The sequence below is a fragment of the Pseudophryne corroboree genome, chromosome 2 (genome assembly GCF_028390025.1).
Source record: "Pseudophryne corroboree isolate aPseCor3 chromosome 2, aPseCor3.hap2, whole genome shotgun sequence".
NCBI lineage: Eukaryota > Metazoa > Chordata > Amphibia > Anura > Myobatrachidae > Pseudophryne > Pseudophryne corroboree.
The window spans coordinates 832,284,068-832,306,924 of NC_086445.1; the positions used below are offsets into that span (position 1 = coordinate 832,284,068).

Sequence of the window (22,857 nt, forward strand, 5' to 3'; positions counted from 1 at the left end):
CGGAAGGAAAAAAGCATGGCAATTTATGAACCTTAGATTTCTATTCTAACAAATATACAAGTTTTTTTTAATAAATAAAATCGGACACATAGGTAATATGTTTTTTTTTCTTTATTTGTGGAATAAAGATCTGGATGAATGCAGCAGTGAAGCACCAGTCTGCGACCACGTCTGTACTAATACCTTTGGATCATATACATGTAGCTGCTGGCCGGGCTACAGCCTCCAAGACGACTCACAGAAATGTGTTTCCTATATGTAGTTTTGTTAATAAGTATCAAATATCAAAGTCACCGTGATTTATTGTAATGTGACACATACATATATATTAATATACACTACATGCTCGCCTCTGGGAGCACGCTGATAGGTCTCACTAGCCACTAGGGCTCAGGGGAACTGTAAAGAAACCTACACTGTCGAATAGTCCATTCCCAATAATGTACAGTATATATTTGCAGTACTGTATGTTCCCTCCTTAAATTTCAACACTATTATTGTATACTTTCCTAACAGCGATAAAACTTGGTAAAATACATGATTTAAATAAAGACGTGCAACTAATATAATATAACTTTTATTAATGGCTAACCGGTAATAAAACTTACTTCAATCTAAAAACCTGTCAAGTGTACAACAAGATTGTATGGCAGCCATTTGAAATGCTCCATATATATTTGTTTCCCTCTATACTTCTTTATACATTCAATAATCAGTACATATAAGACATTAGTTTAGTGGTTCCCAAACTGGGTGCTGTGGCACACTAGCAGGGGTGCCACAGGTGGGTGGTCCAGTCCCTAATCAAATTATGTATGGTCAATGTTTTAGGCAAAACCAGTGCTGGTGGCTGCCAATCATAAATATGTGGACAAACAGACGAACAACCCTGCCCACCACCACAGAACTGAGCCAATGGAAGACAGGCAAGCACAATGAATGTCATTTTAAGATTTTTTTTTCTGCATTTCTCAATAACAAACTGTTGGCCGTCAGGTCCGGACTGCCCATCTGGCAAATACACAAAAAGTGCCTGAAGAGCATGGCACTAGACTCTCATAAGGGGAGCACTCAAATGCCAGAAGGGCCGGTCCAGTCCACAGAAAGCCAGGAACACTGCGTACAGCACAGCTACCGGCTCTGTTTTGTCCTCTGCTGCCGTAATGGCCCGTTGCTAAGCAATATGGAGGCGTGCCGCGAGTCCACGCCCCCTGACTCGCGGAACGGCCCCATTTGCAGTGTCCGTGCCCCCCGTTGCTAAGCAATATGGGGGCGTGCCACGAGTCCACGCCCCCTGACTCGCGGCACACCCCCATTTGCAGTGTCCGCGCATCCCTTTCTCGGATGCAAAGGATGCCAGGGCCGGAAAGAGGACCCAGTCTGTCCCTGGGTGCCATACATAATGCAAGTTTGGGAACCTCTGCATTAGATATAAGATCTACATTCATCAGTCATTACAAAAGCTTGTACAATGGTAATAGCAGTTTAAAAAGAATATACCACAGTAGATGTATTTTCTTCATCTAATTTCGAGGACGGGTCTATAATTAAAGTCAATTCCCTATAACCTATTTAATAGTGAGTCCTTTTAGTCAGGGGATCACAGTTAGCCAAGATACTAAAACACTTCAAAAATAGACCACAAATCCCATTTTTATAGTAATAATAAACAGCACAAACATATTAAACAAGTACATGCATATGCTGAACAAACGTCTGACATGTTACATTATAAAATACATCAATCTATTTTTAAATATAATTTTATTCTGGTAACTGAAATTCTAAAATGAATTATTTACATTGCTGTTAAACAGTAAAATGAAACATGAGGAATAAAAGTTATCAACATGCAGATAGAACATCAAACACACTGTCCATTTGTATACAGTATAAGTAACGTCTTAGGTAGAGATTATAGATTTATCATGGAATATACATAGAAACCGAATAAAGGAAAAATATTGCTTGAGTAAAGCACTTCTTCTGCAAAAGCACATTCATGATGCTGAAATATACGACATGGCTTTTCTATCAACATCCATTAATGCCACTGCAAGATAAGTAGTACCTGCATTTACAGCCATGATCTAGCTTTATACAGTAGATTACCATACTGACCATCTAGCAACTCTCGCCTCAGTAGTGCATTCACCTGTACCAATGTCTGTCATTGGAAAAGTAGCAGTACAGTATATAGAAATGGAATCAGTACGAAATCCCGCTGGACGGGATCCCGGCTGTCGAAATACCGACACCGGAATCCCGACCAGCACAATCCCGACAGGGGTGGCGAGCGGAACTCAGCCCCTTGCGAGCACTATTTTATTCTCCCTCTATGGGTGTCGTGGACACCCACGGAGGGAGAATATGTCGGGATTGTGCCGGTCGGGATTCCGGTGTCGGTATTTCGACCGCCGGGATTCCGTCCAGCGGGATCTTGACCGCATCCCGTAGAAATATATCAAACTTTCGTACACTTAAAATACATATTCCTAATGCACATTATGGGCCTGATTTACAGATGGACGCTATTTGCATCACTGCTGCAAAAATATGTTAATACTGCAGGAGGCGTCTGAGGACTAAAGACGCCCAATGTCAGCATTGCAGATCCGAGTGCTGTGTCCTAAGTCGCAGCATTGAATCACCATTGAAACCGTCTGTCGCAGCGTCGGCCATCTGATTGTGCCTAATGCTACTCAGACTGGCTGTCTCAGCTCCGTAGCCGATGCTAGCAAATCTATCGGAAGATATAGACACTGGCTTCACCACCAACACAAAAAGGGGATGACACACCCCATTTTTCGGGAATATGACCATTGCAATACATTCCCTGCCCCAAATGACACATGGCTTGGAGATGTACGTAAACCATCGGTTTGCTTACATCTCTAAATCTGGCTCTATGTCAGCTGCATGCTCTGTTGGAGAGCTACAGTATTTCACAGGCCGAGAAAACTGTAGCCTCTCAAGTTACTGGGCCTATGTTAGGCAGACTTTCATGTGTTATTGTGACCGATGAAGAGGAAGCAAAATGGGCGTATAGCACTATATAAGTATATAGGGAGAGAGAGCTTTAATATCATTAACCTGTGAGAAATAAAGATAGCAGACTAAACCCACAGGGTGGAATTTAATTGATTATCGTGCCCGATCTCCTGTCTAAAGTGACGGTGGGGGTGATATTCAATTGAGTCCCGTTATCACATTGATCGCGCCCATAGAGGTCGTGTTTAGCCGTGTAAAGTGATTAAACTTGACCACAGTGCTTGGCGTGATCACGAAAAGTTCCGTTTGCGTGCCCAAACGAGTCACTTTTCATGTATTTCAGCTCGCCAACCCCGAACAGAGCTACAATTGAATATTCCATTTGGGCACCATCTACTTTGAATTCCGCCCATAGGGCCTTATTCAGGTCGCATTGCAGATGCGATTCAACCGCAATTTCTGAGACAAAGTTGCAGCGCACACGCGCAGGTCCCGTCCTGCGCATGCAGTTAATGCAGTCAGCCCACATTAACTGCGAACGCCTCTGCCTGATTGACAGTCAGACACATTCGCGGGGTGGGCGGGGGATGTCCGCGAACCATTACAAGGGGGGACGCAGGGAAAACAAGGGTGTGTCAGCTACGTTTTTGGGGTGGCTGCGTGTAGTCACACACAGCCGCTCCGATCGAAAAAATGGCGGCGGGACTCCTGCCATCGCATTCAGGCTGCACTGGCAGGAGTCTTCCTTAGTATCTGCGACAATGCACTAATTGCGGTGTGATCGCAATTACAGCACGGTCACAGTTGGAGGGCGGCGGGTAGCATGTAGGCAGCCTTGCCCTGCGATGGGTGGCCCCCAGCATGCGACTGAACGGATTGCAAATTTTGCTTTTTAGTAGAATTTGCAATCTGTACTGAATAGGGTCCATAGTATTTTAATTTAATGATGTTACTGTGCTGCTATCAAATTTAAATGAAAATGTACATGGCTGCAAGGGTCCAATTTTCCTAACGATGGTATGTTCCACCAGTTACATATGTAACCTGCTCTTTTTATTATACACATTAATTCTATTTGCCATTAATGAGTATAGTGCAGAAAATAACATTTAAGCAATGTACAGTATTACAATGTAAATGTGCAGGTTCTGTGATGGGCTGTGTTCAGTTCTACTTCAGATTATTTATTTTGCGCTTACAATGCTGAGGTTGTTTTGTCTTCTTCATCGCATTGATCATTTGTGGAACATGTTATTGTCAGTAGTAATTGTAAGTCTTTCATTTGTGGAAGTCAAAGCATGTTAACTAGTGTAATAATAAAATATGCTATTGAAAAATACCTTATAATAATAATTATTATATGTCTATTTGTTTGCCAAATTCACATACCGACATCCCGAGAGATGTATTCGTTTTTACAAGAATTCTTTTCCTTTTCCATTCAACCTATAATTTAAAGATTCCATCTGTGATACCATAAACATCAGGTAATTGAGTGGAAATACTTTTGAGTCTGCTGTAACAGACAAGAGCCTGATTCATGTTTGTAAGCAAAGCAAAAAAGCAAGCAACTGGGCAAAACCATGCCACACTACAGGTGGGGAAGATGTGCAGAGAGAGTTAGATTTGGGTGGGGCATGTTCAAACTGAAATCTACTGTAAGTTGCAGTGTCAAAATAAAGCTGTCTAACATTTGTGGGCAGCCAGTATTATAGGCAGTATTTACTGTGCATTTTTCCAAGATACAGTACATTATGGTCCTTGGGGCAGATGAACAGTGTAACACCCTGACCTTTCATTGCATTAAACAACTTGTACTGGGCAAAAAGTCCTGCAGGTAGGTAGCCACAGCTTTGGTCATGTAAGTCATCGTTCCAAAGGCCCCGCTTGGAGCACTATCATAGAAAAAGCTGCAGATCCCTGTTGCTGGATCCTGCTCGAGGTAAAAATCTCCTGCTCCAAGGGCTTTCTGTGGAATAAAACATGTACATGTTTACATTATACACTAGATACAGTTACAATATGTTTACTAGTTAAAACTATTTGTTACCCGGCCTAAAGTGTCCCGCATAATTCTTGGATCTTAATGCTGCAGTTCCACTTAGCTAGAGACTTTGTAAACTTTACAGATTTTGTAACATAAAACTGGCTATTTCATTCATGGCCACTGAGACATGTTGCTATGCCTGCTGGGAAAAATATGCACCAGTCCTCTAACTCCATGGCTGGTTTGGGTCCCCCAGACAAACCCAGGCACACATAATCAGTACCTGCCCTACCCCCTTCTCAGCCCCCCTGGAATTAATTTAATGGCAGGCAACTGTAAGCGGGAGGTCTAATAACACGCCTGAAGCCAGCTACCCATCAGAACAATGTGTAGCTGGGCAATCTGGCAGGCTACAGGACCCTGCATTGGCAAGTGCATACACACTTACACGATGCAAGGGAAAAAGGAGCAATGGATTGCCGATTTTCTTAAAGCAGCAATCATTTACAAGGCAAAACCAGGTTGGTTTTGCCTTGTAAATGATTTCTGCTTTAAAAAACGGGCAGAATTGCAGAAATTTCCGCACCTCTGTCAACTCGGAGGATAATACATTTAGCCCTGAGCATCTCCTCCAATGCAGCATGATGTAAGAGGTGTAGTATACCCTACCTGGTCATGAAGAAATAGGTCACTGGCCATGTGCACAATACGATCAACGTGGATAATACCACCAATACTATCCACTTCCATATCGGACACCAGTGTGAGCACATGTATCGCTTCCACTAGCAGCTGTCTGTACTCAGGCTGAGGAACGTGGTTGAGGACAGACTCCACGTGGACAGCAAACTTGATCTCGCAAGCGGTCATCTGGCAAAAGTCAATAGCATTCTTGTAATATATAGTAAATAATAAGGGGTGGGGGATATTTAATATCATTTATGCTAAAAAGAAGGTAAATGTCTTATTCATGTCTATATTCTGAGGTGTACGCATTGCCCGATGAGTGCGGGTTGGTATCAGTAGCATATGATACTTTCGCTGCAATATCTGCATTCACTTGGTTTCAGTAAAGCTTACAAACCTCACTAGCACAGCAGTTATACAGGTGTGTCCTCATACTTCTAGCCCCAATGCGCCTTGTAGCGCAACTCTGGTGGCATGGGGTGTCTTTTTTTGCCATAAATGAGTGTAGGATGCACCAGGAGACTGAGCTGATTCACTTCATATGTGACACTTCTATATCTGTGTACGACTAGGTCTGTATGAACCACATCAGAACCTGGGCCACGGTCGCTGCATTGTAGCATTTCACATGCAGATTCAGAGACTTAGTCGCACGTACTGTAGACATACAAGTGTCAAACATTAAATGAACCAGTCTGGCAATGTGACTAGGACGCAGTCACCTGGTGCGTCCTAGTCACATTGCATTGAGAGTAAGACAAATTTTCATCAAAAAAGATGCAAAATACGCCCAGCGCTATAAGAGTCTCATAAGATCTGGAGCTCCGAGAGGGGCTGTTTGGCACAACTGCAGCAATGATGTATGAAGACACATCTGTATCATGGATGAAAAGACCTGCTAAAGCATGCACACAAATGCATAATACATGCACGAGCAACAAAGAAAGCACCTGTCTCACAAAGTGGTTAGCTAGTAAAGGCAGTAATTATCAGCATGTATTTTCTCTAACGTCCTAAGTGGATGCTGGGACTCCGTAAGGACCATGGGGAATAGCGGCTCCGCAGGAGACTGGGCACAACTAAAGAAAGCTTTAGGACTACCTGGTGTGCACTGGCTCCTCCCACTATGACCCTCCTCCAGACCTCAGTTAGAATCTTGTGCCCGGCTGAGCTGGATGCACACTAGGGGCTCTCCTGAGCTCCTAGAAAGAAAGTATATTTTAGGTTTTTTATTTTACAGTGAGATCTGCTGGCAACAGACTCACTGCAGCGAGGGACTAAGGGGAGAAGAAGCGAACCTACCTAACTGGTGGTAGCTTGGGCTTCTTAGCCTACTGGACACCATTAGTTTCAGAGGGATCGACCACAGGACCCGACCTCGATGTTCGGTCCCGGAGCCGCGCCGCCGGCCCCCTTACAGAGCCAGAAGCAAGAAGTGTTCCGGAAAATCGGCGGCAGAAGACTTCTGTCTTCAACAAGGTAGCGCACAGCACTGCAGCTGTGCGCCATTGCTCCTCATGCACACCTCACACTCCGGTCACTGATGGGTGCAGGGCGCTGGGGGGGGCGCCCTGAGGGCAATATAATACACCTTGGCTGGCAAATCATCACAATATATAGTCCCAGGGCTATATATGTGATAAATTACCCCTGCCAGAATCCATGAAAAAAGCGGGAGAAAAGTCAGCCGAAAAAGGGGCGGAGTTATCTCCCTCAGCACACTGGCGCCATTTTTTCTTCACAGTGCAGCTGGAAGACAGCTCCCCAGGCTCTCCCCTGTAGTTTTCAGGCTCAAAGGGTTAAAAAGAGAGGGGGGGGGCACTAAATTTAGGCGCAATATGTGTATACAAGCAGCTATTGGGGGAAAAATCACTCAGTTATAGTGTTAATCCCTGCATTATATAGCGCTCTGGTGTGTGCTGGCATACTCTCTCTCTGTCTCCCCAAAGGACTTTGTGGGGTCCTGTCCTCAGTCAGAGCATTCCCTGTGTGTGTGCGGTGTGTCGGTACGGCTGTGTCAACATGTTGGATGAGGAAGGTTACGTGGAGGCGGAGCAGAGGCCGATAAATGGGATGTCGCCCCCTGTGGGGCCGACACCAGAGTGGATGGATAGGTGGAAGGTATTAACCGACAATGTCAACTCCTTACATAAAAGGCTGGATGACGTAACAGCTGTGGGACAGCCGGCTTCTCAGCCCGCGCCTGCCCAGGCGTCTCAAAGGCCATCAGGGGCTCAAAAAACGCCCGTTACCTCAGATGGCAGACACAGATGTCGGCACGGAGTCTGACTCCAGTGTCGACGAGGTTGAGACATATACACAATCCACTAGGAACATCCGTTGCATGATCTCGGCAATGAAAAATGTGTTACACATTTCTGACATGAACCCATGTACCACATAAAAGGGGTTTTATGTTTGGGGAGAAAAAGCAGCCAGTGTTTTGTTCCCCCATCAGATGAGTGAATGAAGTGTGTAAAGAGCGTGGGTTCCCCTGATAAGAAAATGGTAATTTCTAAAAAGTTACTGCTGGCGTACCCTTTCCCGCCAGAGGATAGGTCACGTTGGGAGATATCCCCTAGGGTGGATAAGGCGCTCACACGTTTGCCAAAAAAGGTGGCACTGCCGTCTTGGGATACGGCCACTTTGAAGGAGCCTGCTGATAAAAAGCAGGAGACTATCCTGAAGTCTGTATATACACACTCAGGTACTAGACTGAGACCTGCATTTGCCTCAGCATAAATAGTGCTGCTGCAGCGTGGTCTGACACCCTGTCAGATAATATCAATACCCTAGACAGGGATAATATTTTGCTAACATAGAGCATATTAAAGACGTTGTCTTATATATGAAGGATGCACAGAGGGATATTTGCCGGCTGGCATCCAGAATTAAGGCAATGTCCATTCTGCCAGGAGGGTATTAGAGACCCGGCAGTGGACAGGTGATGCTGCCTTAAAAGGCACATGGAGATTCTGCCTTATAAGGGTGAGGAATTGTTTGGGGATGGTCTCTGGGACCTCGTATCCACAGCATCAGCTGGGAAGAAAAATTTTTACCTCAGGTTTCCTCACAGCCTAAGAAAGCACCGTATTTTCAGGTACAGTCCTTTCGGCTTCAGAAGAGCAAGTGGGTCAAAGGCGCTTCCTTTCTGCACAGAGACAAGGGAAGAAGGAAAAAGCTGGGGCTCCACAGATGGAGACAGGTGCGGTGGGGGCGCGTCTCGGGAACTTCAGGGACCAGTGGGCTTGCCCACAGGTGGATCCCTAGGTTCTGCAAGTAGTATCACTGGGATACAGGCTGGAGTTCGAGGCGACTCCCCCTCGCCGTTACCTCACATCAGCCTTGCCTGCTGCCCTCGGAGAAAGGGAGGTAGCACTGGCGGCAATTCACAAGCTGTACTTCCAGCAGGTGAAATCAAGGTACCCCTCCTTCAACAAGGCCGGGGTTACTATTCCAAAATGTTGTGGTACCAAAACCAGACGGTTCGGTGAGACCCATTCTAAAATTGAAATCCTTGAACACTTATATACGAAGGTTCAAGTTCAAAATGGAATCGCTCAGGGCGATTATTGCAAGCCTGGAGAATTTTATGGTATCACTGGACATCAAGGATGCTTACCTGCATGTCCCTATTTACCCTCTTCACCAGGAGTACCTCAAAATTGTGGTACAGGATGGTCATTACCAATTCCAGACGTTGCCGTTGGTCTGTCCCCGGCACCGAGGGTATTTACCAAGGTAATGGCCGAAATAATTATCCCGTGCTTGGACGATCTTCTTATAAAGGCGAGGTCCAGGGAGCAGGTGTTCGTCGGAGTAGCACTATCTCGGGAAGTGCTACAACAACACGGCTGGATTCTGAATATTCCAAAGTTGCAGCTGGTTCCTACGACGCATCTACTGTTCCTGGGTATGGTTCTGGACACAGAACAGGATAAAAAGGGTTTCTCCCGGAGGAGAAGTCCTAGGAGTTGTCGTCTCTAGACAGAGACCTCCTAATACAAATACAGGTGTCGGTGCATCAATGCACGCGAGCCCTGGGAAAGATGGTAGCTTCTTACGAAGAAATTCCATTCGCCAGGTCCCATGCAAGGATCTTCCAGTGGGATCTGTTGGACAAATGGTCCGGGTCGCATCTTCAGATGCATCGGCGGATAACCCTGTCTCCAAGGGCCAGGGTGTCGCTGTTGTGGTGGCTGCAGAGTGCTCATCTTCTAGGGGGCCGCAGTTTCGGCATACAGGACTGGGTCCTGGTGACCACGGATGCCAGCCTTCGAGGCTGGGGGGCAGTCACACAGGGAAGAAACTTCCAAGGACTATGGAAAAGTTAGGAGACTTCCCTACACATAAATATTCTGGAACTAAGGGCCATTTACAATGCCCTAAGTCAGGCTAGACCCCTGCTTCAACACCGGCCAGTGCTGATCTAGTCAGACAACATCACGGCGGTCGCTCATGTAAACCGACAGGGCGGCACAAGAAGCAGGATGGCGATGGCAGAAGCCACAAGGATTCTCCGATGGGCGGAAAATCATGTGTTAGCACTGTCAGCAGTGTTCATTCCCGGAGTGGACAACTGGGAAGCACTTTCTCAGCAGACACGACCTCCACCCGGGAGAGTGGGGACTTCATCCAGAAGTCTTCCAAATGATTGTACACCGTTGGGAAAGGCCACAGGTGGACATGATGGCGTCCCGCCTCAACAAAAAGCTACAAAGATATTGCGCCAGGTCAAGGGACCCTCAGGCGATAGCTGTGGACGCTCTGGTAACACCGTGGGTGTACCAGTCGGTGTATGTGTTCCCTTCTCTGCCTCTCTTACCCAGGGTAATGAGAATAATAAGAAGGAGAGGAGTAAGAACTATACTCATTGTTCCGGATTGGCCAAGAAGAGCTTGGTACCCAGAACTCCAAGAAATTATCTCAGAGGACCCATGGCCTCTGCCGCCCAGACAGGACCTGCTGCAGCAGGGGGCCTGTCTGTTCCAAGACGTACCGCGGCTGTGTTTGACGGCATGGCGGTTGAACGCCGGATCCTGAAGGAAAAGGGCATTCCGGAGGAAGTTATCCCTACGCTAATTAAAGCTAGGAAAGAAGTGAACGCAAACCATTATCACCGCATATGGCGGAAATATGTTGCGTGCTGTGAGGCCAGGAAGGCCCCAAAGGAGGAATTTCAGCTAGGTCGATTTCTGCACGTCCTACAGGCAGGGTGACTATGGGCCTAAAATTGGGTTCCATTAAGGTCCAGATTTCGGCTCTATCGATTTTCTTCCAAAATAGAACTGGCTTCACTGCCTGAAGTTCAGACTTTTGTTAAGGGAGTGCTGCATAGTCAGCCCCCGTTTGTGCCTCCAGTGGCACCGTGGGATCTCAACGTGGTGTTGGGTTTCCTGAAGTCGCATTGGGTTGAGCCACTTAAATCCGTGGAGCTACGATACCTCACATGGAAAGTGGTCATGCTGTTGGCCTTGGCGTCGGCCAGGCGTGTATCAGAATTGGCGGCTTTGTCATGCAAAAGCTCTTATCTGATTTTTTATATGGATAAGGCGGAATTGAGGACTCGTTCCCAATTCCTTCCTAAGGTGGTATCAGTTTTTCATGTGAACCAACCTATTGTGGTGCCTGCGGCTACTTGGGACTTGGAGGATTCCAAGTTACTGGACGTAGTCAGGGCCCTGAAAAGTATATGTTTCCAGGACGGCTGGAGTCAGGAAAACTGACTCGCTATTTATCCTGTATGCACCCAACAAGCTGGGTGCTCCTGCTTCTAAGCAGACTATTGCTCGCTGGATCTGTAGCACGATTCAACTTGCACATTCTGCGGCTGGACTGCCGCACCCTAAATCTGTACAAGCCCATTCCACGAAGAAAGTGGGCTCTTCTTGGGCGGCTGCCCGAGGGGTCTCGGCTTTACAAATTTGCCGAGCTGTTACTTGGTCGGGTTCAAACATTTTTGCACGAGTCTACAAGTTTGATACCCTGGCTGAGGAGGACCTAGAGTTTGCTCATTCGGTGCTGCAGAGTCTCCCGCCCGTTTGGGAGCTTTGGTATAATCCCCATGGTCCTTACGGAGTCCCAGCATCCACTTAGGACGTCAGAGAAAATAAGATTTTACTCACCGGTAAATCTATTTCTCGTAGTCTGTAGTGGATGCTGGGCGCCCATCCCAAGTGCGGATTGTCTGCAATACTTGTTTATAGTTATTGCCTAACTAAAGGGTTATTGTTGAGCCATCTGTTGAGAGGCTCAGTTATATTTCATACTGTTAACTGGGTATAATATCACGAGTTATACGGTGTGATTGGTGTGGCTGGTATGAGTCTTACCCGGGATTCAAAATCCTTCCTTATTGTGTCAGCTCTTCCGGGCACAGTATCCTAGCTGAGGTCTGGAGGAGGGTCATAGTGGGAGGAGCCAGTGCACACCAGGTAGTCCTAAAGCTTTCTTTAGTTGTGCCCAGTCTCCTGCGGAGCCGCTATTCCCCATGGTCCTTACGGAGTCCCAGCATCCACTACGGACTACGAGAAATAGATTTACCGGTGAGTAAAATCTTATTTTCACCTGCCCTCAGGCACCCGCATTTATACGTCTCTGTTTTGGTCTAAGTCTCCCCACAATTACACAAACACTCCTTCACTATACCTAGTTTTTTAGGAATGCACAGAATGATTTTGCCTAAGTTCAAATACTTAACTCAGTGTTTTGTAAGCACTGGCAACCAATCACATTGTAGTTTTCATAAGTGGGAACAGGCCCAGATTGGTTTAACCAAATATTCCATTGGTTACTATCCAGGCTAAGGAACATTAACAAAAGTGGCAATCTGATTGCCTGAGGTGCTGTAGCCTAAAACCACAGTATTATGGGCCTAATTCAGATGCGGACAGAGTTGCTATCAGCAGTAACAGCGCTGTATGGTGATGCAGCAGGAGGTGTCTATTACAAGCAGATGCCTCCTGTTACAGTAGTGATCCCACCTGTGTCCTAGGGCGCAGTATCGGATCACTCAGTCACCATCGGAAGGCCGACCATTGCAGAGGCCAGAATATCTCCGTCCTATGGAGGAGATTCTTGACCTCTTCTCAGCCCTTAAATGGTGGCGACATGCCTCCGTTTGGACGTCATTGCCCGCTCCCTGCCCACCAGTTGGCAGCAGACTGTCAATCACTTACCATCTGCTACTGCTCTGCGTCCTGTGTTGCAGGGGTCCTGCGCATGTGCAAAGTACCAAAAATCGGTACTTTGCAACAATGGGCGCAAGTCCGACCGAACATGAATTAGGCCCCCATGTGGCTTGCCTCCCCTACTCTGTGGTTGTATCATGGTATTATGTTAGAATCTTGGAAGCAGCAATCACCGAGAGAATCTTAATTTTACAAGTTATCAACAAAAAATATTTGCTCTTACCTCTCTTGTGCTTGAGGAGGGAAGGACATACCCGTCTATAGACAAACCATGGCACTGTAGAAATAAATAAAGTAATTGCAAAAACAGCAAGGCAAAACAAATGGATGCATTACATTTCTAAAACCAAGGATATACAAGTATAAAGTACAGTAGTTAAGTAATAATAACAAAAATAATATACAAATATTACAGTATTAGCTTAACAGCTATTAAACCTTACATACATGAATTATGATAACCTAATGTAACATTTAAAACAGTGGCGGTTCTTGCCACGGGCAAGCGGTACTTTTGCCCGGGGCGCCGCCTTCCGGAGGGCGCCGCACCAGGGCAAGATCCGCCACTGTGTCCCCCGCAGTGCCCAGCTGTGCCCCCCCGCTTTGAAGGGAAACTAGACGCTACGGTCTAGTTTCCCTTCGTCTAGAGGACCTTTGCTGTGCGATGCGCGATGACGTCATCGCGCACCGCACAGCATAGTGGCACATACACTAGGGGTCATAATTGACCTCTAGTGTCTATGCTGTTCTATGTGAGAGACGTAATAACATCTCTCCCATAGATTGAAGAGAAGAGAGGAGAGGAGAGGAGAGGAGAAGAGCGGCACCGCCGGCGGAGGGGGTCTGGATCAGGAACGGGGATGGTAAGTATACTTTTTATTTATTTTTATTTTTTCTTTCAGCGCGTTGACCACGCCCCCAATTGAAGCCACGCCCCCATATTTTGCCCGGGGCGCCACAAATCTTAGAACCGGCCCTGATAAAAAAAATGTTTTTATTAGTATTCAGAGCTTCTAAAAACACAAAAAAGTTGTTTTTTTTTAAACTATAAAGCTAAAGAAGTTATACATATGCCACTTGAGTGGACAACATGCATCTACAGCATAAAAAAGTGATTTTTCTGCAGAGACAGTTTTTCGTACTTGTGAATCCCCTCACCTTTTCCCAGCTGCCAAAGTTAATTTTACAGGCTTTTTCTTTAAACAGAGCATGCGCCTCTTAAAATCTAGCTACTGTATATTAAAGCAGCCTCCTTCTCATTCTCACACCACCTGTCAATGTCCCCACTGGTCAGCCCTGCACCTCCTGTCAGTGTCCCCGCAGCCCTGCACCTCCTGTCAGTGTCCCCGCAGCACTGCACCTCCTGTCAGTGTCCCCGCAGCCCTGCACCTCCTGTCAGTGTCCCTGTAGCCCTGCACCTCCTCTCAGTGTCCCCGCAGCCCTGCACCTCCTGTCAGTGTCCCCGCAGCACTGCACCTCCTGTCAGTGTCCCCAAAGCCCTGCACCTCCTGTCAGTGTCCCCGTAGCCCTGCACCTCCTGTCAGTGACCACGCAGCCCTGCATCTCCTATCAGTGTCTCCGCAGCCCTGCACCTCCTGTCAGTGTCCCCGCAGCACTGCACCTCCTGTCAGTGTCCCCAAAGCCCTGCACCTCCTGTCAGTGTCCCCGTAGCCCTGCACCTCCTGTCAGTGTCCCCACAGCCCTGCATCTCCTATCAGTGTCTCCGCAGCACTGCACCTCCTGTCAGTGTCCCCGTAGCCCTGCACCTCCTGTCAGTGTCCCCACAGCCCTGCATCTCCTATCAGTGTCTCCGCAGCACTGCACCTCCTGTCAGTGTCCCCGCAGCCCTGCACCTCCTGTCAGTGTCCCTGCAGCACTGCACCTCCTATCAGTGTCCCCGTAGCCCTGCACCTCCTGTCAGTGTCCCCGTAGCCCTGCACCTCCTATCAGTGTCCCCGTAGCCCTGCACCTCCTGTCAGTGTCCCCGCAGCACTGCACCTCCTGTCAGTGACCACGCAACCCTGCACCTCATGTCAGTGACCACGCAGCCCTGCACCTCCTGTCAGCAACCACGCAGCCCTGATTGGATCCGCATGTCCTGCGGCTTCCGCGTCACTCTGCACATGCACAGATGGACCCCCCGGGATGATACCTGTAAGCCCATAGAAGGGAGCACATCGCAAAGGACAGCTCTTATTGGAAGAGCTGTCCTTTGCAATACTAATAGCATATATTAGTGCATATGCGATTAGTACCATTAGTGCAATGTTTGGCGGAATGTATTTCACCTTCTTAATGCATCCAATCCTCAGTATGAAAGTTGGAGAAGCACCCAGGACAAAAAGGCTCAAGACACTGCATGTAGATGTAACTTCCCACAACTAACCTGATTGCAAGGGGTGTCTTTGACACAGCTCTGCTCTTCAGCAGAGGTGGTGTCTCACTTCCTCTTCGATGTTGCCTGATATAGCAGCCATGTGCTTACACAAGTAACAACAAGAAAGTGAAAGAACACCTGAATGTACCATCTGCTGATTTTGCGTCTGTGTGAGAACATTACCACACACTGATCCATGAGATCCACTCGCCCTGTGTGCGTGTTATACTACTCTGTACCTAACCCTGTTGCTAGATGCTCTTGATGTCTGGAGGAAATAATAACAATACTAATAAAGCGTTCACCACTACTAACACAGCTGCTACTAATGATAATAATTTGAAATAATTTACAATTTAAAAAGTTAAGATAACATGTAAGGCTATCAGCTGTGAAAGCTGGCATACCTGGCTATGGGAAAATATTTAGGTTAGGCCTATATGCCAGGATAAGCCTTGCATACTGTATGGATTCTTGTACTGCATGACGTCCACTGTCGTGGACATATGATTTTACATCAAATGTCAAAAAATTTGATTAAAACCATATTATACTCTAAATGTTACTTTCTTTGAAGCTATTTTTTTACATGCTCTGCTATCTTTGAGTAAAAATATTTTACAGAAAACCCTGAAGTGCTCGGTGCTGGTGAAATGTAGCAATTTTATTTTGACCTTTTTGGAATTAAAAGGAGCCACTAGGTGGCATACCGTCTAAGTTTGGCATCGGTCCAAAGAAAAAAACACCATGCACTAGTGTTGTCAAAAAATAGTTTCTACAGGAGATAATGACTTAAAAACAGCTGTCCACTGTAGTGGCCTCTATGCATGAAAGAGTTAAATAAATGCTGCCCACTGCCATATATATAAATGCAGCATGCAGTCACATTGTTTTCATAGGGTGCGCATCTCTGTACACATCCTAGACCACACAGGCCTTTGCTCCTGCTCTGTTGCACTTCTGCTCCTTCTGTCACTGTTATAGTTGTCTGCATTCCTCCCCACCACGTGTATGTCTCTGACATTCCCCTGTGTATCATTGTCTCTTCTTTATATGTGTCTGCCTTTCTTTCCTCACATTTGTGGGCCTGTCTGACATGCTTCTCTCCTACTCAGCTCAGGTTGTTGTGGGAGCCCCTATTCTGTTGTTCTGGGACAGGCCTCCTCTTTTAGATCTATTGGTGATAAGTATTATTTAGGTGTTACATCCTAGACCTCCAGTTGCTGCCACACAGAACATTTTCCATCGACCTTCTAAAAGAAAAGGCATAAGCACTGGCTCTTAGACAGGCCCATGCCTCCTTTCTTCAGTGACCGCCCCATAAAAATGTTATAGGGTTCGTAAGACTTAACAGCTCTATCAGCCCAAGTGTCTCCCTAAAAGTGTGAGAATAGGAATAATTGCATCATTTTGGGAGGAAAATAGAAAAAAAAGTTAAACTTATGATTTATGGATGACCATGTGGCCAGCCGGGTGGTGGAACTATTTTTATGCAGAGGCCTGGAGCTGTAGTCCCATCCATCCCATTGTTCACCTGGCCCTGCTTATATGTTTTGGGTGATATCAGGGATTTACACTCTTCTTCCTTTCACGTCTTTTTTCCTTTTTTTCAGAACGGAATGAACAGTTGGCTTAGATTTAGTTTCCATAAGGGTTTGTGTTTATGGTCTATCTGTATACTTTCAAAGTAGTTGGCCCTGAATTGGATGTCCGCAACTTTATGTGTAATAGTTTAGTGAGATACAGTATATGACCACATAGAAGTAATACAAAAGCATACAGTATAAGATGTTTAGTGAGAAGAGGAAATGGCGTATTTATGTGAGGTGGGGAGTGTGGAGCACTATGTCATCAGGAGATGTGTGGAGAGCTGCTGGATCATCTGTATGTCAACTACATGTTTCCTGTGATACACAATCTTACCCATCTGTGTTTATGATATCATATTGCGGGTGTAGTATGGTATGCCGGCGGACGGGCTCCCGACGACCAGCATACCGGCGCCGGGAGCCCGACCGCCGGCATACCGACAGCGTGGCGAGCGCAAATGAGTCCCTTGCGGGCTCGCTGCGCTCGCCACGCTGAGGGCGCGGTGGCGCGCTACGCTATTTATTCTCCCTCCAGCGGGGTCGTGGACCCCCACGAGGGAGAATATATGTCGGTATGCCAGGTGTCGGGATTCCGGCGTCAGTATACTGTGCGCCGGGATCTCGACATTCGGCAACCTGAAGACCACCCCATATTGTTTACCCTGGATTAACCCTGTATAAAGAAATAATACTAACAACTACTAGTATAGTGTATGTGTTTATAGCCTCTTGACTGTTAATTTAGCCAAAGCTTCTGGAGAGAACGTAAGTCCTAAGTTATATGACATTTATGGAGCTGTTCTCTGACAGTTGTTACAAGTAGATATACTTATACAGCTATTTCAGTGGTAGCCTGCATAATTCAAGCATGAGAACCAGCTATTGCTTCTTGGATGGTTTGTGTTCCTTTTAATTAAATTACAGCACATTTCCTGTATGGAGTCTATCTGTTGTCTACCTCTGAATAGCTAGTGTCAAAGTCAGAAAAATATCATGCTACACGTTGCCATATATTCACCTCATGCGCGTGCCTGCTGCACGTGCACATTCTCTCCCGTGCGTGCGGATATACGCAGCCGCGGGATGGCGCCTCGGCCATGCGCTCGAGCGCGTGGTATGTGCATTTACGGTAGAGTTTGTGTGCGTCTAGCGGGCGACTCAATCGTTAGATAATGAATCCATATAGCATGTTTTATAGATAATGTTCCCCTTAGTAATAACTGTAAGTTTGTTTAATGTGACTTGTTCACGGACTTGGGAATCCCTCTTTGTATGGTACGAAGGGTCAGACAGGGTTTGAACAGCTGTGTCTGGTACCTAACTGAAGAGTATTTTAATAGCAACAATCCGGTGCTGGTTAGGTAAAGATTAATCGCTCCTGCGTATAGTCATGGCCATTAGTAGATTCTGGACATTTCATATATTTGCGATTCATTATCCATGCGGCGGGAATCCGGAGTTTCCCACCCACCTGAGCTGTTTGAAATAGTCACAGCCCACCTGTTCAAACTAACCTATGACCTTTTGATATGATGCGAGGAGACATTCCTGTGTCCAATGAACAATGAGATTGTAGGTCCCTTTGTAGTATACTGTACTCAGTGTATATAAGATCAGCCAGCCTGAACAGATCCCTCACTCTCCACAAACGATTTTCATATTGACTAACTCGGAGCTGGTACCAGGCTGCGCTGCGATCGTTCCCAGTGTGTGTGTAAGTAATTCTCTGTAATCATCTCGCTCTTTGTTTATATTGGCCACATTCTCTCTCTCTCTGTTCTGTTTAAAGATTGTAACAATATTGTATATTTCTGTCTAGATAATCTGTTAGAATTATATGTTAGTCTGTAGTGTATGACTTGTAACTGTTTACCTTTTTCAATATAACTAAAAGCTTGTTAGTAAAGGTGTTGGATCCTTAGCACGGTATCGTGTGTTCATTACATTGCAGTGGGTAATAGGAGCGTCTCGATCGCTCAAACAGCTTTAGTGTTAACAAAGTTAAGCAGCGTTATATCGCTACAGTGTTTCAGTACAAGGTTTACAGTATAAGAGTATCCTTTCTGTGTGTTACATTCAAGGTTTATTGATTGTCATCTTGTAAGCGTCTGCGCCGCTCGTGATCTCCTCGTGGTCTCGAGCGTCCGCTACGCTGATAGCGTAGCATTACGGTAGTCGCTCGCCTATAGCGTGCTCGACACCACGCATTAAGCTGTGAGCGAGCGTGCTGCATGTGCGTCTCGATCACGGCCTAGCATATGCTACGCTAAATACGTACCCTTACGGTACCCCATACGCCAATTGCGTACTGTGTCTCTTACCCATTATTGTGAAGTTATAAGGTAATCTAAAATCAGCATTATCAATTGGCGGCTCGTCCGTCCTCCACATATCCGCACTAGCGAAAACAAACGTTATCTGTCAGCAAGGGCGGGAAGGCAGTATCCCTTCGTACCGGGATACAGGAGTGCTGACTAGATAACCGTCTGTTTCGCTAGATTGAAGGAGTGCTGGTGGGATCCGGAACCGGAGGTAAGAACAATACGCTATTGTTTTTTTTTTTAAACTATTTATTTCTGTTTTGCGTACACACGCACGCACGCACACAACTGTATCTCTTTTCATTTGTGTATTTTCACATATCACCTTCCTGTTTGCCATTTCACAATTGATAACGTGCTGAGAAAGATTTGTTGCTATTGGTAGTTAAAAGTTAATATTAATACGTAAGGAAGTAATTTGTAAAACACACACACGGCTTGCCCAAAATACAAGGAAGTTCTGTGTGGTGTTCAGTAGATGATTACAATTAAAGGTCATTTACATTGATAAACGTGTTAGTTGTGTTACTGTGGACATACCTGGCTTGCGTACACGTGTCTCTAACAAGGGGCAGAACGAGTGTACGCGACGCAAGGGTCGACGCACGGAGCGTATATTACGCAACGGAGCGTCTGGGTACGCCCACATAATACAAATCACACGATAGTATTATTTTAAATAGGCGAAAAGGAGGCAACGCGATAATAGGGCAAGTCAATTTCAGTGTCCAAAATTTTAAGCTAATAGATCCTTCTCTAATTTGCAACTCATCTGGACTGAACTGTGTTACTGAATGAAAGGGATTTCTGCGAAGAAACGAAAGTAAAGTGTATATGAGGTGAAAGAGTGTGTATACATATATATATAAGTTTCTAAAAAATTTTGGGGTTGAACCAAAGGAAATCGAGTTCTCGTGAAGGTACATACGTGTAAGTGACTGCATGGTGGCTTGGGAGGCATCCCTTGTTAAACATTTAAAAAAAGAGCATTAGAGTATAGCAGACCAGGAGGTCTACTGTAGCACAGACCAGGAGGTCCAGACAGACCAGGAGGTTCAGGTACAGCAGACTAAGAAGTCCGCTATAGATAAAGAGTAGCACAACACCAGAAAGGGTTGGTGCGATACCCATATAGGCCATTAAGCTCAGGCTGAAGGAATTTGCAGCCACAATTTTCGATTCCACTGGTCGCTCCGCACATAAGATTAGTTGCTTATGTGCAGAACGATTGTACCGCACGTAATTGTGTGCATTAGTTAGTAACTTGACCCAGTACCATTTGCGTACGCTAGAGGGGTCATAAACGCTATTTGTACATTCTAACGTGATTTGTGTAATTTTTTTATTTTAAGGGAGGTTCGCTGGTCACTCGGGAATTCTCTAACAACCGATACTTGCTGGGGACTGGTAGGTCCAACACGCCCCAATAAATAAAGGTTCATAGGGGCCCTAGGTTGGGTACAGCAGCTCTGAGTCAGTGATTGCAGTACTGGCCAACGTGGGCGAGGAGTGAGTGGAGATACTCGGTAAACTTCCGCCGCCGGCCTACCCCGGACATCTTGGTTTTTGTAAGGGTTCGCTGAAGACCCTGATTTGAAGGTCAGAGGTAGTGAAAGCAACACCTGCAAAGATGGGGGCCAGTTGTTCAGGTAGGGGGCGATCAACCTCGGTTCGGGTTGACTTAGTAAACCGACCAATCGGGTCGGCAAGGTATGTAATGTGTGAGAAATACGGTTCACACACAGAGGTTTTGTGCGATGAGTGGGAAAGAATGACTGTGCATGACAGGGAAAAATTCCCACGGGTAGGCAGTTTCAGCCCAGATGTGTTACAAAATCTAAGGAGAAGGATATGTCTCATTAAATCTACAAAGAGACGGATCAAATATTATGATTGTTTACAGTTATGGCAACAGGAAGGTGAAATACAAGGAGGATTAGCTTACACAGCTGACTCTCACTGTGGTAACAAAAATATGGCAGCGAGAGAGAAGGTGGTTACAGAGAATGGCACACTGGTGTTTGATAAACAGGCACTTAGCAACTGTATTATAGATGATAAGAACAATTGTAATAAACGTAACAAGAATAATTGTAATACTGTTAAATGTACAACTATTAACCCATGCAAGTTGCACCCCATGTTAAACTTCCCTCAGGATCACCAGCAAGAAAGTGAGCCCAGCACGATGTCGGCACCTTTTCCAGCAGCAATCATACAAGACATCCAGGTGGACGCGACCAAATCGGTAAAGGCAGTAATCAAACCCCCTAACGGAGGGTCAGGTGAGGTCGTGTCCACAGGTACGTACGGTGTTATATATCACGCACAAACAAATGTACCTCATATTGTAGAACCAACGCAAGATGATGTAATTGAATTTAGTCCTGTCAGGGTGATCACAGTCCCCAATGGGAAGACTGACGCTCAGGGAATCATTCCCGCCAGGGACAGTGCAATGCGCCGTCCCTGGTCCCGGATGGAATTGAGAGCAATTATGTCTGAATTCCCTGATCCCAGGAGAAATCTAGTTGCATGTCAGAGATTTATTAAAGAACTAGGAAACTCCACAGAACCCACCAACAAAGATTGGCGGACAGTGCTGAGGGCATGTTTGCCCTCCAGCGTTGACCCTGCGAAATTTATTGCTGATTGTAAATTAGACACAGAAGTACCTCAAACGGAGGAACACAATCAGGAATGTATTAAGCAGATCAACCGGCAGTTAGGAGTATATTTCCCAGCCATTGTCAAGTGGAACAAAATCCTCTCCATAAGACAAGGAGAAGGGGAAAGTACTTCTGATTACTTCAATCGAGCACTGCAAGTAATGGCTAGAGACACTGGGATCACAGACATCAAAACAAATGCACAGCATAAAGAAGTAGCAGTTAAGTTATTAATGAATGGTTTAAAGGAGGTGTTGAGAACAAGGGTACAGACCACCAACCTAAACTGGAGAAATATCTCGGTGGCTACATTAAGAGAGGCCGCTATTGATCATGATCGGAACATCACCAGACACAGGGAGTCACAGAGTAATAAGCTGATGGCCGTAAGTATACAGGCTCTAACCACAAGGCCACTCCAGCATAAGCCCCAAACCCCTGCGAGAAATTCAAATGTGGTAGTCTGTTACAATTGTCATAAAGAGGGACACTTTGCAAGAGATTGTAGATCAAGAAATATACAAAAGTCATATCAACCCCCTAGACAAGAACACGAGCAGAATTATGACACACAAAATTGTAATCAGGTATCATACAGGAAGAAGTTTGGGTTGCACCTGTAATATGTAGTCGGGAAAGGTGATCATTAGGACTGATAGTAAGCCTGAGGTTACAGTTAATGAAATTGGGAGGTCATTCCTTGAAGACACAGGAATGACCGGGTAAAAATTGTAATGTATCTGTAAAATGTTTCTTTTTCCCCATCTCTGACGTTCACCACAACAGCTCCAACATCACCTGACTACCTGACCTTTTCAGAAGTCTACCAAACCCCAGTATGACCTACCAGCATCGATGTATCCTGGCCAGATACAAAGGGTGGAGTATGGAAATACTGGTGGGAGAGACTATGCAAAGATACCATTGGACATGTAGATGTGACAGCCTGATGGTGAACGGAAGATCTGACAATGTTTCGCTGTTTATTGTTGGTTTATGTAACATATATATATGAATTGTTCTCTCTCTCTCTTGTTTTTTTTTCT

At 45.8% G+C, this 22,857-nt stretch overlaps 1 protein-coding gene across 3 annotated transcripts in view; it reads right to left on the reverse strand.

Annotated features, from left to right (window-relative positions):
- Window positions 1-561: 561 nt before the first annotated feature.
- The window catches only part of PHKA2 (phosphorylase kinase regulatory subunit alpha 2), a 212,000-nt gene continuing 189,704 nt past the window's right edge, over window positions 562-22,857 (reverse strand). For all 3 annotated transcript variants that reach the window (XM_063955725.1, XM_063955724.1, XM_063955723.1), the window contains 3 exons: window positions 13,079-13,132; window positions 5,648-5,848; window positions 562-4,960 (listed from right to left, as the gene is read on the reverse strand). In XM_063955725.1, coding sequence (XP_063811795.1) covers window positions 4,787-4,960; window positions 5,648-5,848; window positions 13,079-13,132 — 429 coding nt within the window. In that variant the 3' untranslated portion in view covers window positions 562-4,786. The remainder of the gene's footprint in view (window positions 4,961-5,647; window positions 5,849-13,078; window positions 13,133-22,857) is intronic.